This window comes from Carettochelys insculpta, chromosome 2, assembly GCF_033958435.1.
Source record: "Carettochelys insculpta isolate YL-2023 chromosome 2, ASM3395843v1, whole genome shotgun sequence".
Classification (NCBI taxonomy): Eukaryota; Metazoa; Chordata; order Testudines; family Carettochelyidae; genus Carettochelys; species Carettochelys insculpta.
Genome location: NC_134138.1, coordinates 1,664,540 through 1,679,717, shown reverse-complemented (window position 1 = coordinate 1,679,717; position 15,178 = coordinate 1,664,540). Strand labels below are relative to the sequence as shown.

Genomic DNA, 15,178 nt, shown 5'->3' with positions numbered 1-15,178 from the left:
ACGTGGGGGGGCGCAGAGGGTGCAGTGGGGCTGTGTGGGAGCACAGTGGGCTGTGTGGGGGGTGCAGTGGGGCTGTGGGGGGTACAGGGGGTGCTGGGTGAGAGCACAGTGGGGCTGTGTGGGGGCGCAGTGGTTGCAGTGGTGCTGTGGGGGAGCACAGTGGCGCTGTGGGAGGGTGCAGCAGGTGCAGTGAGAGCGCAATGGGGCATGGGGGGTGCAGTGGGGCTGTGGGGGGGTACAGGGGGTGCTGGGTGAGAGCACAGTGGGGCTGTGTGGGGGCGCAGTGGGTGCAGTGGTGCTGTGGGGGGGTGCAGCAGGTGCAGTGAGAGCGCAATGGGGCGGGGGGGTGCTGTGGGGGGTGCAGGAGGTGCTGGGGGGTGCAGTGGGGCTGTGGGGGGGTACAGGGGGTGCTGGGTGAGAGCACAGTGGGCTGTGTGGGGGTGCAGTGGGTGCAGGGGGCTGTGTGGGGGTGCAGGGGGCTGTGGGGGGTACAGGGGGTGCTGGGTGAGAGCACAGTGGGGCTATGTGGGGGCACAGTGGGTGCAGTGGCGCTGTGGGGGAGCACAGTGGCGCTGTGGGGGGGTGCAGCAGGTGCAGTGAGAGCACAATGGGGCGTGGGGGGGCACAGTGGGTGCAGTGGGGTATCACAGTGGGGCTGTTGGGGGCACAGCAGGTGCAGTGGGGCTGTTGGGGGGTGCAGCGGGTGCTGTGTGGGGGTGCAGCAGGTGCAGTGGGGCTGTGTGGGAGCACAGTGGGCTGTGTGGGGGGTGCAGTGGGGCTGTGGGGGGGTACAGGGGGTGCTCGGTGAGAGCACAGTGGGGCTGTGTGGGGGTGCAGTGGTGCTGTGGGGGAGCACAGTGGCGCTGTGGGGGGTGCAGCAGGTGCAGTGAGAGCGCAATGGGGTGTGGGGGGTGCAGTGGGTGCAGCGAGTGCTGTGGGGGGGTGCAGGAGGTGCTGGGGAGTGCAGTGGGGCTGTGGGGGGTTGCAGCAGGTGCAGTGAGAGCGCAATGGGGCATGGGGGGTGCAGCGGGTGCTGTGGGGGGTGCAGCAGGTGCAGTGAGAGCGCAATGGGGCGTGGGGGGTGCAGTGGGTGCTGTGGGGGGTGCAGGAGGTGCTGGGGGGCGCAGCGGGCGCAGTGGGGCTGTGAGGGGGGCGCAGCGGGTGTAGTGGTGCTGTGAGGGGTGCAGGAGGTGCTGGGGGGTGCAGCGGGCGCAGTGGGGGGGTGAAGCAGGTGCAGTGAGAGCGCAATGGGACGTGGGGGGGCGCAGCGGGTGCAGTGGCGCTGTGGGGGGTGCAGGAGGTGCTGGGGGGTGCAGCGGGCGCAGTGGGGGGGTGCAGCAGGTGCAGTGAGAGCGCAATGGGATGTGGGGGGGCGCAGCGGGTGCAGCGGGCGCAGTGGGGGGGTGAAGCAGGTGCAGTGAGAGCGCAATGGGACGTGGGGGGGCGCAGCGGGTGCAGTGGCGCTGTGGGGGGTGCAGGAGGTGCTGGGGGGCGCAGCGGGGCTGTGAGGGGGGCGCAGCAGGGGCTGTGGGGCCGTGTGGGAGCACAGTGGGGCATTGCTGTATTTGGAGCTCCCGGCGAAAGGCCCAGCCCTCCATGCTGATGTCTGCACAGCACATGGCTGGTGCTCGGCCTTCGCTCGGGGGCTGTTCCTGCTCCTCTCCGGGCCGGGCGGCAATGGAACAGGCCTGTGGTGGTGAAGGGCGTTGCTGGTCGCTGCCGTGAGCTGGGTGGGGATCTGTTACCTGGTGCTGTCCAGCCTGGGGGTCTCGCGGGCCCTGCCCTCTGCCTGCGTTGGGGCAGAGTGACTGGGCCTGGCTGGGAAGGGGTCTGGGCATCGGGGGGGACAGGGCTCACCCCAGAGCACAGGGTCCCGTGGGGTGAAGCAGGGGGGAGAGCCGCGTGTCCCGCTCCCCCGTGATGCCCCGTATCAGCGCCCGGGCGCAGGCTGCCTGCGGGACGGGATGCGACTCACCTGCTCGGGGGGAGGCGGCAGCTGCAGAGCTGGGTCAAAGTCTCCGTGTGCTCCTGCCTGCTGCTGCGCCCTGCCCGCGGGGGGCCCGGCGCTCCCTGTGCCCCACGTCCAGCCAGCTCTGGCACCTCCCGCTGTTGAGTGCTCATTACGGCCCGGAGCATTCGCCTGCTCTGCGCCGCTCGGGCACCCAGCCTGGCGCAGTGGGATGGGGTGGGCAGAGCTACCCGGCTGCTCACACCCCTCACAGGCGCCAGCCTGCAGGAGGGGGCTGGGTGTGGCAGGATGGGTGCGGAGGCGCGAAGGGGCCCAGAGGCTGGCAGCGTGGGCTGTGCAGAGGGGCAGGCCAGGCGCCAGGACGCAGGCTGCAGCAGGATTTCTGGTGCACGGCAGACGGGGTGCTGGGCTGAGAGAGAGACGGGCTGTGGCGTGACCAAGAGCCGGGGCGTAGGGATCAACAGTGGGTCCCTGACTCGGCAGTAACAGAGGAGCGCGGGGGAGCACAGGCTGGGCTGGTGTACCACACGGGCAGGCTGTGGGGTCGGGGAGGGGTGTGTGCAAGGCTGGGCTGGTGTACCACACGGGCAGGCTGTGGGGTCGGGGAGGGGTGTGTGCAAGGCTGGGCTGGTGTTCCACACGGGCAGGCTGTGGGGTCGGGGAGGGGTGTGTGCACGGCTGGGCTGGTGTACCACACGGGCAGGCTGTGGGGTCGGGGAGAGGTGTGTGTGCACGGCTGGGCTGGTGTACCACACGGGCAGGCTGTGGGGTCGGGGAGGGGTGTGTGCACGGCTGGGCTGGTGTACCACACGGGCAGGCTGTGGGGTCGGGGAGAGGTGTGTGTGCACGGCTGGGCTGGTGTACCACACGGGCAGGCTGTGGGGTCGGGGAGGGGTGTGTGCACGGCTGGGCTGGTGTACCACACGGGCAGGCTGTGGGGTCGGGGAGGGGTGTGTGCACGGCTGGGCTGGTGTACCACACGGGCAGGCTGTGGGGTCGGGGAGGGGTGTGTGCAAGGCTGGGCTGGTGTACCACACGGGCAGGCTGTGGGGTCGGGGAGGGGTGTGTGCACGGCTGGGCTGGTGTACCACACGGGCAGGCTGTGGGGTCGGGGAGGGGTGTGTGTGCAAGGCTGGGCTGGTGTTCCACACGGGCAGGCTGAGGGGTCGGGGAGGGGTGTGTGTGCACGGCTGGGCTGGTGTACCACACGGGCAGGCTGTGGGGTTGGGGAGAGGTGTGTGTGCACGGCTGGGCTGGTGTACCACACGGGCAGGCTGTGGGGTCGGGGAGGCATGTGTGCAAGGCTGGGCTGGTGTACCACACGGGCAGGCTGTGGGGTCGGGGAGGCGTGTGTGCAAGGCTGGGCTGGTGTACCACACGGGCAGGCTGTGGGGTCGGGGAGGGGTGTGTGCAAGGCTGGGCTGGTGTTCCACACGGGCAGGCTGTGGGGTCGGGGAGGGGTGTGTGCAAGGCTGGGCTGGTGTTCCACATTGGCAGGCTGAGGGGTCGGGGAGGGGTGTGTGCACGGCTGGGCTGGTGTACTACCCGGGCAGGCTGTGGGGTCGGGGAGGGGTGTGTGTGCCCGGCTGGGCTGGTGTACTACACGGGCAGGCTGTGGGGTTGGGGAGGGGTGTGTGTGCACGGCTGGGCTGGTGTACTACCCGGGCAGGCTGTGGGGTCGGGGAGGGGTGTGTGCACGGCTGGGCTGGTGTACTACCCGGGCAGGCTGTGGGGTCGGGGAGGGGTGTGTGTGCCCGGCTGGGCTGGTGTACTACACGGGCAGGCTGTGGGGTTGGGGAGGGGTGTGTGTGCACGGCTGGGCTGGTGTACTACCCGGGCAGGCTGTGGGGTCGGGGAGGGGTGTGTGTGCACGGCTGGGCTGGTGTACTACATGGGCAGGCTGTGGGGTCGGGGAGGGGTGTGTGCACGGCTGGGCTGGTGTAGTACACGGGCAGGCTGTGGGGTTGGGGAGGGGTGTGTGTGCACGGCTGGGCTGGTGTAGTACCCGGGCAGGCTGTGGGGTCGGGGAGGGGTGTGTGCACGGCTGGGCTGGTGTACTACACGGGCAGGCTGTGGGGTTGGGGAGAGGGGTGTGTGCACGGCTGGGCTGGTGTACTGGACGGGCAGGCTGTGGGGTTGGGGAGAGGGGTGTGTGCACGGCTGGGCTGGTGTACTACACGGGCAGGCTGTGGGGTTGGGGAGAGGGGTGTGTGCACGGCTGGGCTGGTGTACTACACGGGCAGGCTGTGGGGTCGGGGAGGGGTGTGTGTGCACGGCTGGGCTGGTGTACTACACGGGCAGGCTGTGGGGTTGGGGAGAGGGGTGTGTGCACGGCTGGGCTGGTGTACTACACGGGCAGGCTGTGGGGTCGGGGAGGGGTGTGTGTGCACGGCTGGGCTGGTGTACTACACGGGCAGGCTGTGGGGTTGGGGAGAGGGGTGTGTGCACGGCTGGGCTGGTGTACTACACGGGCAGGCTGTGGGGTCGGGGAGAGGGGTGTGTGCACGGCTGGGCTGGTGTACTACACGGGCAGGCTGTGGGGTTGGGGAGAGGGGTGTGTGCACGGCTGGGCTGGTGTACTACACGGGCAGGCTGTGGGGTCGGGGAGAGGGGTGTGTGCACGGCTGGGCTGGTGTACTACACGGGCAGGCTGTGGGGTTGGGGAGAGGGGTGTGTGCACGGCTGGGCTGGTGTACTACACGGGCAGGCTGTGGGGTCGGGGAGAGGGGTGTGTGCACGGCTGGGCTGGTGTACTACACGGGCAGGCTGTGGGGTTGGGGAGAGGGGTGTGTGCACGGCTGGGCTGGTGTACTACACGGGCAGGCTGTGGGGTTGGGGAGAGGGGTGTGTGCACGGCTGGGCTGGTGTACTACACGGGCAGGCTGTGGGGTCGGGGAGAGGGGTGTGTGCACGGCTGGGCTGGTGTACTACACGGGCAGGCTGTGGGGTTGGGGAGAGGGGTGTGTGCACGGCTGGGCTGGTGTACTACACGGGCAGGCTGTGGGGTTGGGGAGAGGGGTGTGTGCACGGCTGGGCTGGTGTACTACACGGGCAGGCTGTGGGGTTGGGGAGAGGGGTGTGTGCACGGCTGGGCTGGTGTACTACACGGGCAGGCTGTGGGGTCGGGGAGGGGTGTGTGTGCACGGCTGGGCTGGTGTACTACACGGGCAGGCTGTGGGGTCGGGGAGGGGTGTGTGTGCACGGCTGGGCTGGTGTACTACACGGGCAGGCTGTGGGGTTGGGGAGAGGGGTGTGTGCACGGCTGGGCTGGTGTACTACCCGGGCAGGCTGTGGGGTCGGGGAGAGGGGTGTGTGCACGGCTGGGCTGGTGTACTACACGGGCAGGCTGTGGGGTTGGGGAGAGGGGTGTGTGCACGGCTGGGCTGGTGTACTACACGGGCAGGCTGTGGGGTTGGGGAGAGGGGTGTGTGCACGGCTGGGCTGGTGTACTACACGGGCAGGCTGTGGGGTTGGGGAGAGGGGTGTGTGCACGGCTGGGCTGGTGTACTACACGGGCAGGCTGTGGGGTTGGGGAGAGGGGTGTGTGCACGGCTGGGCTGGTGTACTACACGGGCAGGCTGTGGGGTTGGGGAGAGGGGTGTGTGCACGGCTGGGCTGGTGTACTACACGGGCAGGCTGTGGGGTTGGGGAGAGGGGTGTGTGCTCGGCTGGGCTGGTGTACTACACGGGCAGGCTGTGGGGTTGGGGAGAGGGGTGTGTGCACGGCTGGGCTGGTGTACTACACGGGCAGGCTGTTTGTTGTTTTTTCGAGTGTAGGGAATTACTGAATCCGAAGGCTGGAAGGGACCTTACTCCCACGCCCTGCCCAGGGCCGGACCAACCCCAACTAAATTTTGCCAGCCAGGACCTTGTCCAGCCAGGACTTAAAAGCCTCCCGGGATGGAGATCCCACCACCTCCCGAGGCAACTCATTCCAGTGCTTCACCTCCCGCCTGGGGAAGTTGTTTTTTTCGTGATATCCACCTAGGCCTCCCCCGTGTAACCTCAGACGGCTGCTCCTGTTGTGCCGTCTATCACCACCGAGCGGGCAGATCGCTGCCTGAGGGCCAGCCGTGGTGGGGGGCACGCAGGGCTGGCTGGTGCAGGCTCCCTGGGTCTGACGCTCTGCTGCTCTGCAGGTGCTGATGTCTGGTGGCAGGAAGGAGAAGCTGAGGATGGCAGAGGAGAGCTCAAGCGGAAGTAGCAGCTCCCCCAGCCCTGGGGACACTCTGCCTTGGAACCTGGCCAAGCACCAGCGGAGCAAGAGGCCAAAGTCGTCGTCAGGCAGTGGGACCGTGCTGGACCCAGCAGAGAGAGCTGTGATCCGGATCGCCGGTAGGGCTCTGCCGGCACCGGTGTGGGGCGGGAGGGGGTGTGCTTCGGGCAGCGTGCTGGGCAGGGCGAGGGAGAGCTGCTGGGGGAGCAGTGCCGATCCCCGACTCGTCATTGCAAACCAGGGCCCATCGCCCTGCGGGCGAAGCTGGTGGGACCCCCAGGGGCCTGGGCTCGGCGAGCGCCACTCCCCATCTACTCGTGGGCTGGGAGAAAACAGCAGCTGAGTGCAGGGCGGTGCAAGCCCGGGGTTCTCGCCGGCGTGCGGCCGCGCAGGCTCCCATTGGCCCCAGGGCGCAGGGCGGGGGGACTGGCTGAGCCGGAGCTGCGGGGGCGGTGGTGCTGGGAGGTGGGCACAGCCCTTGGTGGTATCTCTCCCGCAGAGCAGTGCCGCCGTGAGCCCCGCCCCGCCCCGCCCCGCCCCGGGGAGGGTTCAGAGGGGCTGTGCAGGTGGTGGGACTGAGGAACCTCAGCGTACTGAACTGAGCCGCGGTGACGGGCCTGACCCACAAGTGGCGGCGTGGGGGGCTCTGGCCTGGCTGCAGGAGGCAGAGTGAGGCCGAGGTTGGGAAGCCGAGGCCAGACAGTGTCCGGCTGCAGGGAAGGGGCAGGAATGAAACACTGGAGCCTTGGGCAAGGGGCTTCCACGGTGCGCAGGCGGCACTGGGGAGCTGCAGGCCCTTTGCAGAGGGACTGGATTTCAAGGGGCCTGGCCAAGCAGCAGAGCGAGTCTGACATTAGCCGATGCAATTGAATAGACGGGTCGAGTGCTCCACTTCGGGAGGGAGAACGAAAGCCAAGCTGCAAGTGGGGGCGTCCCGCGCCGGGCGGCTGAGCGGGGAGTCGGGGGCGTCCCGGGCCGGGTGGCTGAGTGGGGAGTCGGGGGCGTCCCGCGCCGGGCGGCTGAGTGGGGAGTCGGGGGCGTCCCGGGCCGGGCGGCTGAGCGGGGAGTCGGGGGCGTCCCGGGCCGGGCGGCTGAGCGGGGAGTCGGGGGCGTCCCGGGCCGGGCGGCTGAGCGGGGAGTCGGGGGCGTCCCGGGCCGGGCGGCTGAGCGGGGAGTCGGGGGCGTCCCGGGCCGGGCGGCTGAGCGGGGAGTCGGGGGCGTCCCGCGCCGGGCGGCTGAGCGGGGAGTCGGGGGCGTCCCGGGCTGGGCGGCTGAGCGGGGAGTCCCGGGCTGGGCGGCTGAGCGAGGGGGTCTGGGGCATCCCGGGCTGGGTGGCGGACGGCTGAGCGGGGGGGGTCTGGGGCGTCCCGCGCTGGGCGGCGGGCGGCTGAGCGGGGAGTCTGGGGCATCCCGGGCTGGGCGTCCCGCGGCTGAGCGGGGAGTCGGGGGCGTCCCGGGCTGGGCGGCGGGCGGCTGAGCGGGGAGTCTGGGGCGTCCCGCGCTGGGTGGCGGACAGCTGAGCGGGGGGGGTCTGGGGCGTCCCGGGCTGAGCGGGGAGTCTGGGGCGTCCCGCGCTGGGCGGCTGAGCGGGGAGTCTGGGGCGTCCCGGGGCGGGCGGCTGAGCAGAGAGTCTGGGGCGTCCTGCGCTGGGCGGCTGAGCTGGGGGTCTGGGGCGTCCCAGGCTGGACGGCGGGCGGCTGAGCGGGGGGGGGTCTGGGGCGTCTCGGGCCAGGTGGCTGAGCTGGGGGGGTCTGGGGCGTCCCGGGCTGGGCGGCGGGCGGCTGAGCGGGGGGGGTCTGGGGCGTCCCGGGCTGGGCGGCGGGCGGCTGAGCGGGGAGGTCTGGGGCGTCCCGGGGGCGGGCGGCTGAGCGGGGGGATCTGGGGCGTCCCAGGCTGGGACAGGAGCTGGGGTGGGGGGGAATCCCCTGTTCTGTGTGTCCACCCTGTAATGGGGCTCAGGGGTCCCCAGGCTCTGCACCCCATCCGCAGCCGGGAGCGACTCTCGCTCAGCAGGTAGAAGAGGGGTTTATTAGCCGGCAGAGGCCCAGCGCAGTGCAGGGGGTCAGTGCAGCCGGCAGAGACAGTCATTCCAGCCATCCTGGGATGGGAAGGCCCGAGGGGTGCCCCACTGGGGACTGGCCCCCCCAGCACAGGCTGACTCCCTTCCCACTCTCCAACTGCCGCCCCGATGCAAACCCAGCCGGGCTCCTCCCCACTCTGTGTCCGTGTTACCTGCCAGCCGAGGTTACCCCAGCCAGGGCCGTCCCCTGCCATGGGGAGCTGCTCCGCCTGTCGCTCACACGTCCACCCCCCATCACATCTCTCCCCTTCCAGAGTGAGCTGAGCAGGGAGGTTCACCCCCCGTCCCTGCCAGGTAAAGCCTCGGCTGTGGCATCGGCGCTCCCCTTTGCTGGGGCCTGCTGCGGGGGTGTCCTGCTGGAGCCGGCTCCCCTTGTGTGGCTGCTGGACGACTTTGAGGGGCTGGTGTGGCCCCAGCCTCTGTGGTTGTACCAGCCCCTCCTCTTCCCTCCCTGGCCGGGCCCCTGAGCTCTGCAAGCCTTTCCCAGAGCGCCAGGATGTCCTCTGCCCCCCACTCTCCATCGGGGGAGCCTCCACCCACAACTCTCAGCACGCCCAGGGTCCCCTCCCCCTTCCGCACCACGGCTCAGCTGGGGGGAGCTGGTGGGCCCTGGTCCCACCTGCTGCTTGCACCCAGCAGGTGCCCACGTGCTGCTCCCAGTCCTGCGCGTGCCAGTGCACAAAGACCTCCAGCATCCCAAGGAACCTTCCCAGCAGCCCGTCGGACCGGGACTAACACTCCCAGGCCGGGAGAGTCAGCTCCTGGCTTCCCCTGCCGCACCGGAGCAGGGGGACATGAAGTCGGCTCCCTGGTCACTGAGAACCTGCGGGGGGACCCCGGCCTGCTGGAAATGGCCACCAGAGCATCTGCCGCTGGGGCCACCTCGGCAGAGGGCAGGGACGGGGCCTCGGGGTAGCAACGTCCACCCCCACCAGGAGGTATTTCTTCCCGTCCGTCTGGCCCCGCTGTGTCTGTCACTGCCTTCTGGGCAGGCACCTCACAGCAGCTTTCACAGGATCCCAGAATCCCAGGGCGGGAAGGGACCTCAGGAGGTCATCTAGTCCAGCCCCCTGCCTCAAGCAGGAACAACCCCCGCTAAGTCATCTGTGATGGGGTTCAGGGGTCCCCCTGCACTGCACCCCATCCGCTGGCAGGAGTGACTCTCACTCAGCAGGTACAACAGGAGGTTTATTAGGCAACAGAGGCCCAGTTTCTCACAGAAGCGACAGTGCAGCAGCCAGAGACAGTCCTTCCAACCCGTGCTGGGGAGAAGACCCCGAGGGGGGCCCCTCTGGGGTGTAGCTTTCCCCCTCCTCAGGCTGGCTGCCTTCCAGCTCCTCTTCCCCTAGCCTCTAACTGCCGCCCCCCCCCGATTCCAAAACCCAGCTCGGCTCCTCCCTCCTCTTTGTTCAGGGCAGAGGTGTTACCTGCCAGTTGTAGCCCCAGGGTCATCCTTAGCCACTGGGAGCTGCTGCTTGCCTCTCATATCCAGCCTGACTCACACATGCACTCCCCCCACTCCATCACACCTCTCCCCTCTTCCAGACCGCACTGAGCGGGGTCACTTAGCCAGTGAGCTGGGGAAGTTCGGGGCCCTCCCTGCGTGACAGGGCATCGGCTATGGTGTTGTTGTTCCCCTTCACATGGACCACCTCCATGTCGTAGTCCTGCAGGAGCAGCTCCACCGCAGGAGCTTGGCATTGGCCCCTTTCATGTGATGCAGCCAGGTCAGGGGTGAGTGATCGGTGTACACGGTGAAACGCCGTCCAAACAGGTACGGCTGCAGCTTCCCCAGCGCCCACACCATGGCCAGACATTCCTTCTCTATGGCTGCGTAGTTCTGCTCCCGGGGCAGCAGCTTCTTACTCAGGTACACGACGGGGTGTTTCTCCCCTTTGTCATTCACTTGCATTAGCACCGCCCCCAGCCCCACGTCTGAGGCATCAGTGAACACCAGGAAGGGCTTGTTGAAGTCTGGATTTGCCAGCACTGGGGCCCTGACCAGAGCCTCCTTCAGCGCGCAGAGGGCCTCTTGGCACTGCTCGGTCCAGACCACCTTGTCAGGCTTTCCCTTTTTACACAGCTCCATGAGGGGGGCTGCGATGGAGCTAAAGTGGGGCACAAACCTCTGGTAGTACCCCGGCATCCCAATGAAGGCCTGGACCTGCTTCTTAGTCTGGGGTGTGGGCCAATCTCTGACAGCCTCCACTTTAGCTGGCTCTGGCTTTAAGCAGCCGCTGCCCACCTTGTGGCCCAGGTAGGTCACCTCAGCCATTCCCACCTTGCACTTCCCTGCCTTGATAGTCAGCCCGGCCTTCTGGAGTCGGTCCAGCACCTGCTTGAGTTGGGACACATGGTCCTCCCACGTCTGGCTGAAGATGCAAATGTCGTCCATGTGAGCCAGGGCAAAGCTCTCCATCCCTTTCAGTAGCTGGTCCACCAGGCGCTGGAAGGTAGCAGGTGCCCCCTTGAGGCCAAAGGGCAGGACGAGGAACTCGTAGAGCCCCACAGGGGTGATGAAAGCCGACTTCAGCCGGGCATCATCGTCTAATGGCACTTGCCAGTACCCCTTGGTGAGGTCTATGGTGGTGAGGTAACGGGCTCCCCCCAGCTTGTCTGAAAGGTCATCAGGCCTGGGCATGGGGTAGGCGTCCGAGACAGTGATGGCGTTAAGCTTGCGATAGTCCACACAAAACCGAACAGACCCATCTTTTTTAGGGACTAACACCACGGGCGAGGCCCAGGGGCTGGACGAGGGTTGGATCGCCCCCAGAGCCAGCATGTCTTCAACCTCCCCCTCTATGTCCTGAGCCGTCCTCCCTGTGGCTCTGAATGGCACACACTTGATAGGGGCGTGGGTGCCTGTCTCTATTCGGTGGACAGCCAGGTCAGTGCGTCCGGGTCTGTCCGAGAACAGCTGTTGGTGCGAATGCAGCACCTCCTTGATCTCCGTCTGCTGGGCAGGGGTCAGCTGGTCTGAGAGGGGAATAGACTCCAGCAAGGAGACGGCTCCAGTCCTTGTGAGTAAATCCACCAAGGGATCATCCCCCTGCCCCTCCCAGTGTCTGCACACGGTCAGCACCAAGTTCTGTCTGTCCCAGTAAGGTTTCATCATGTTCACATGATAGACCCGGTGGCTGTGGGCCCGGTTCGACAGTTCCACCACATAATTCACGTCATTTAGCTGTTTGACAACCTTGAAGGGCCCATCCCAGGCCGCTTGCAGCTTGTTCCGCCGCACAGGTACAAGGACCATCACTTGATCCGCGGTGGCATAGGCTCGGGCCCTGGCGTTACGGTCATACCAGACCTTTTGCTTCCTTTGGGCCATGGAGAGGTTCTCCCTGGCCAGGCCCATGAGCTCGGTGAGTTTTTCCCGGAAGGTCAGTACATACTGTACCACTGACTCCCCTTCAGGAGAGGCCGTCCCCTCCCACTCTTCTCTGAGCAAGTCCAAGGGTCCCCGTACCCTCCTTCCATACAGCAGCTCAAACGGGGAGAACCCCGTGGATTCCTGGGGCACCTCCCTGTATGCAAACAGCAGGTGGGGTAAGTACTTATCCCAGTCATGGGGGTATTGATTCATGAAGGTTCTCAGCATCTGCTTCAGAGTCCCGTTGAACCTCTCCACCAGTCCATTGGTCTGCGGGTGGTAGGCTGTGGCCCAGGTGTGCCGGACCCCACACTTGTCCCACAAGCTTTGCAGTAGGGCCGACATGAAGTTGGACCCCTGATCTGTGAGGACCTCCTTGGGGAACCCCACTCTGCTGAAAATGGACAGCAGTGCATCCGCCACGGTGTCAGCGTCGATAGAGGTCAAGGCCACTGCTTCTGGGTATCGCGTGGCAAAATCTACCACCACCAAAATATCTTTCTTCCCCGAACGCGTTGCCTTGCTGAAGGGGCCCACTATGTCTATAGCCACTTTCTGGAAAGGCTCCTCTATGATGGGCAGTGGCCTCAAGGCAGCTTTCCCCTTGTCCCGGCTCTTCCCCACCCTCTGGCAGGGATCACAGGACAGGCAATACAGACGGACAGCTGCAAAGATCCCTGGCCAAAAAAAGTTCTGTAACAACCTTCTCCTGGTGCGGTGGATCCCCTGGTGTCCCACGAGCGGGACATCATGGGCTAGGTACAGCAGCCTGCGCTGGTACTTTTGGGGGATCACGAGTTGCCTCTGGACCTTCCATGGCTCCGCTTTGCGTCTGGGAGCCCATTCCCGGTACAGGAATCCCTTTTCCCACAGGAATCTCTCCCTGCAGCCCTCCCCCAGCTGTGGAGCTGGGCTGAGACTGGCCAGTTCCCTCAGCTTCTGCAAGGAGGGGTCTCTCTGCTGCTCTGCCTGGAATTCTTCCGCTCGGGCAGGAGCGGATGCTACTCCCCCATCCCTGCCTGGCTCCAGCACCCCTGGCCTGTGAGATCTGGTTTTTGGGGGCCCCCTTTCTCTCAGGGTTGGCCCCTGTGGCTCCTGTGACTTTGGCTGGGCCTGTAGCCCTGAATCTGGGGAGCGCACCCCTCGTTTTCTTTGGCTACGGGTCAGGACCAGGGCACGAGGGCGTTCACCTTGCCAGTTCTCCAGGTCACCCCCCATCAGTACATCCGCCGGCAAATGGCTGTGCACGCCCACTTCCTTGGGGCCTTCCTTCTTCCCCCATTTCAGGTGCACCCTCGCCATGGGCACCTTGAAAGGGGTCCCATCAATTCCTGTTATCGTCAGGTGGGAATCGGGTATCATGCAGCCCGGTGCCACCACCCCGGGTCGGGCCAGTGTGACGTCAGCGCCTGTGTCCCAGAACCCCGTGACCTTTTTCCCGTCTACTTCGAGGTGTTTGAGACACTTGCTCCACAGAGGCATTGCCGCCCCCACTCTGTAAACTGGCCTCTGAGCATTTGGTCCCCCTGAGGAGCTGGTCTGTGGGGCGGACTCGGCCCAATCCGAGTGCCCATTGTCAGCACCACCCGCCTTGGCCGTCAGCCCCTCTGGCTTCTGGGACCCCACCCAGTTGACTCCATGACCCCCCGGCCTGCTCAACCTGTCTGGGAGCCTGGGGCACTGGGCTGCTCTATGCCCCTTTCACCCACAGCGATAACAGCCTGGGTCTTGTTGTGTCCCTCGGGCCGGCTGCTCTGTCCGGGCTCTGTTTGGCTCTCTGGGGGGTAGGTGGCTGGCCCCTCTTTCCTGGGCTTGCCCAAGAGGTGGTCCCCTCTGTCGTACAGTCAGGGACCGGTCTCTCTGAGATTCTCGGTTTCTCCAGGACTCCCTCTCCCTCCGGGACTCCCTCTCTCTCCGAGACTCCCTCTCTCTCCGGGGCTCACTTTCAAACCTGGCCCGGCTGTTTGTGAAGTCATCTGCCAGTTTCCCTGCATCGTGTGAGTCCCCTGGCTTCTGGTCCACGAGCCACACCCTCAGCTCAGGTGCGCACATCTCGTAGAATCGCTCCACGACCGCCAGCTCGATCAGGTCCTCTACGGACTGGACTCCCATTCCGAACGCCCACTTCCGGTAGTATTGCCTCAGGCGGGCGGTTGTATCTACATGGGTTTCCTCTGGCCTCTTCTGCGCCTCCTGGAACTTCTTCTTGTACATCTCCGGGGTCAGCCCGAACTTATGCAGCAGGGCCTGTTTGAACCGTTCATAGTCCCCAGGCTGCAGCCCCACCAGCTGGCTGAGCACCGCTGCGGCCTTCTGGCTCAGCAAGGGGGTGAGGTGCCGGAGCCACTCATCTGGGGGAACCTCATGCAACTCACAGGCTCGCTCAAAGGCGGTAAGGAACTCGTCCATGTCCCCTGGGTCCTGACACTGGGCCAGCACACGCGTCTCCAAGTGACTGGCCACCCCGATCCGTCTGGCCCTCTCCCCGCTTACCGCAGCTGGGGCCTCTTGGCGTCTCACCTCTGCCATGGTTCGCTCATGCTCCCGCTCTCGCTCTCTCTCCTCCCGCTGTCTCTCTGTCTCCTCCCGCTTCTGCTCCTGCTGTCTCTGTTGTAGCTGGCGCTCATGCTCACGCTCTCTTTCCCGTTCCTGGCGCTTACGTTCCCTCTGCCGTTCCTGGGCTTCCAGTTCCTTTAATCTCACCTCTAGCTCCAGCCGTCGCAGCTCTGCGGCGGGGGACTCTGCCCGCGATGGACCACCGCTAGCTGAGCGTGACCTGGTGGGCACCGTGTGTGTCTGACAGCGTCGAGCCCCCACTCCTGTCGGAGAATCCGAAACGCTTCCCGAGGCTGACCGGCCACTTTCTGCCGGGAGAGGCTCTGCCCCCCCCGGATCGGTCACTCTCTTCCAGCTGGGCAATCAGCTGGGCCTTGGTCGCCTTCCCCACGGTCAGGCCCCTCTCTCTGCACAGCCCCACTAGCTCTGCCTTCAGGAGTCGGGTATAATCCATCTCCCCGCTGTCTCCTGGGTTATCCACTCACCCACAGCAGCTGCAGGAATTGCTCTGCTCACCCTCTGGCTCCTGTGATGCTCCTTCCTTCTCTTGCACTTAGTCAGCCACTGCTGGGAGCTCATCCGTGGGTGCAGTGCATCCCACTCCTGACACCAGTGTGATGGGGTTCAGGGGTCCCCCTGCACTGCACCCCGTCCGCAGGCAGGAGAGACTCTCACTCAGCAGGTACAACAGAAGGTTTATTAGGCAACAGATGCCCAGTTTCTCTCAGAAGCGACAGTACAGCAGTCAGAGACAGTCCTTTCAACCCGTCCTGGGGAGAGGACCCCGAGGGGTGCCCCTCTGGGGTGTAGCTTTCCCCCTCCTCAAGCTGGCTGCCTTCCAGCTCCTCTTTTCCCTAGCCTCTAACTGCCGCCCACCGATTCCAAAACCCAGCTCGACTCCTCCCTCCTCTTTGTTCAGGGCAGAGGTGTTACCTGCCAGTTGTAGCCCCAGGGTCATCCTTGCCTCGGACATCCAGCCTGACT

At 66.2% G+C, this 15,178-nt stretch overlaps 1 protein-coding gene across 2 annotated transcripts in view; it reads left to right on the top strand.

Moving 5' to 3' along the window:
- PLEC (plectin) overlaps window positions 1–15,178 on the top strand; it is a 141,799-nt gene that overhangs the window by 8,287 nt on the left and 118,334 nt on the right. For both annotated transcript variants that reach the window (XM_074986409.1, XM_074986407.1), the window contains exon 2: window positions 6,109–6,304. In XM_074986409.1, the coding sequence (XP_074842510.1) occupies window positions 6,115–6,304 (190 nt within the window). In that variant the 5' untranslated portion in view covers window positions 6,109–6,114. The remainder of the gene's footprint in view (window positions 1–6,108; window positions 6,305–15,178) is intronic.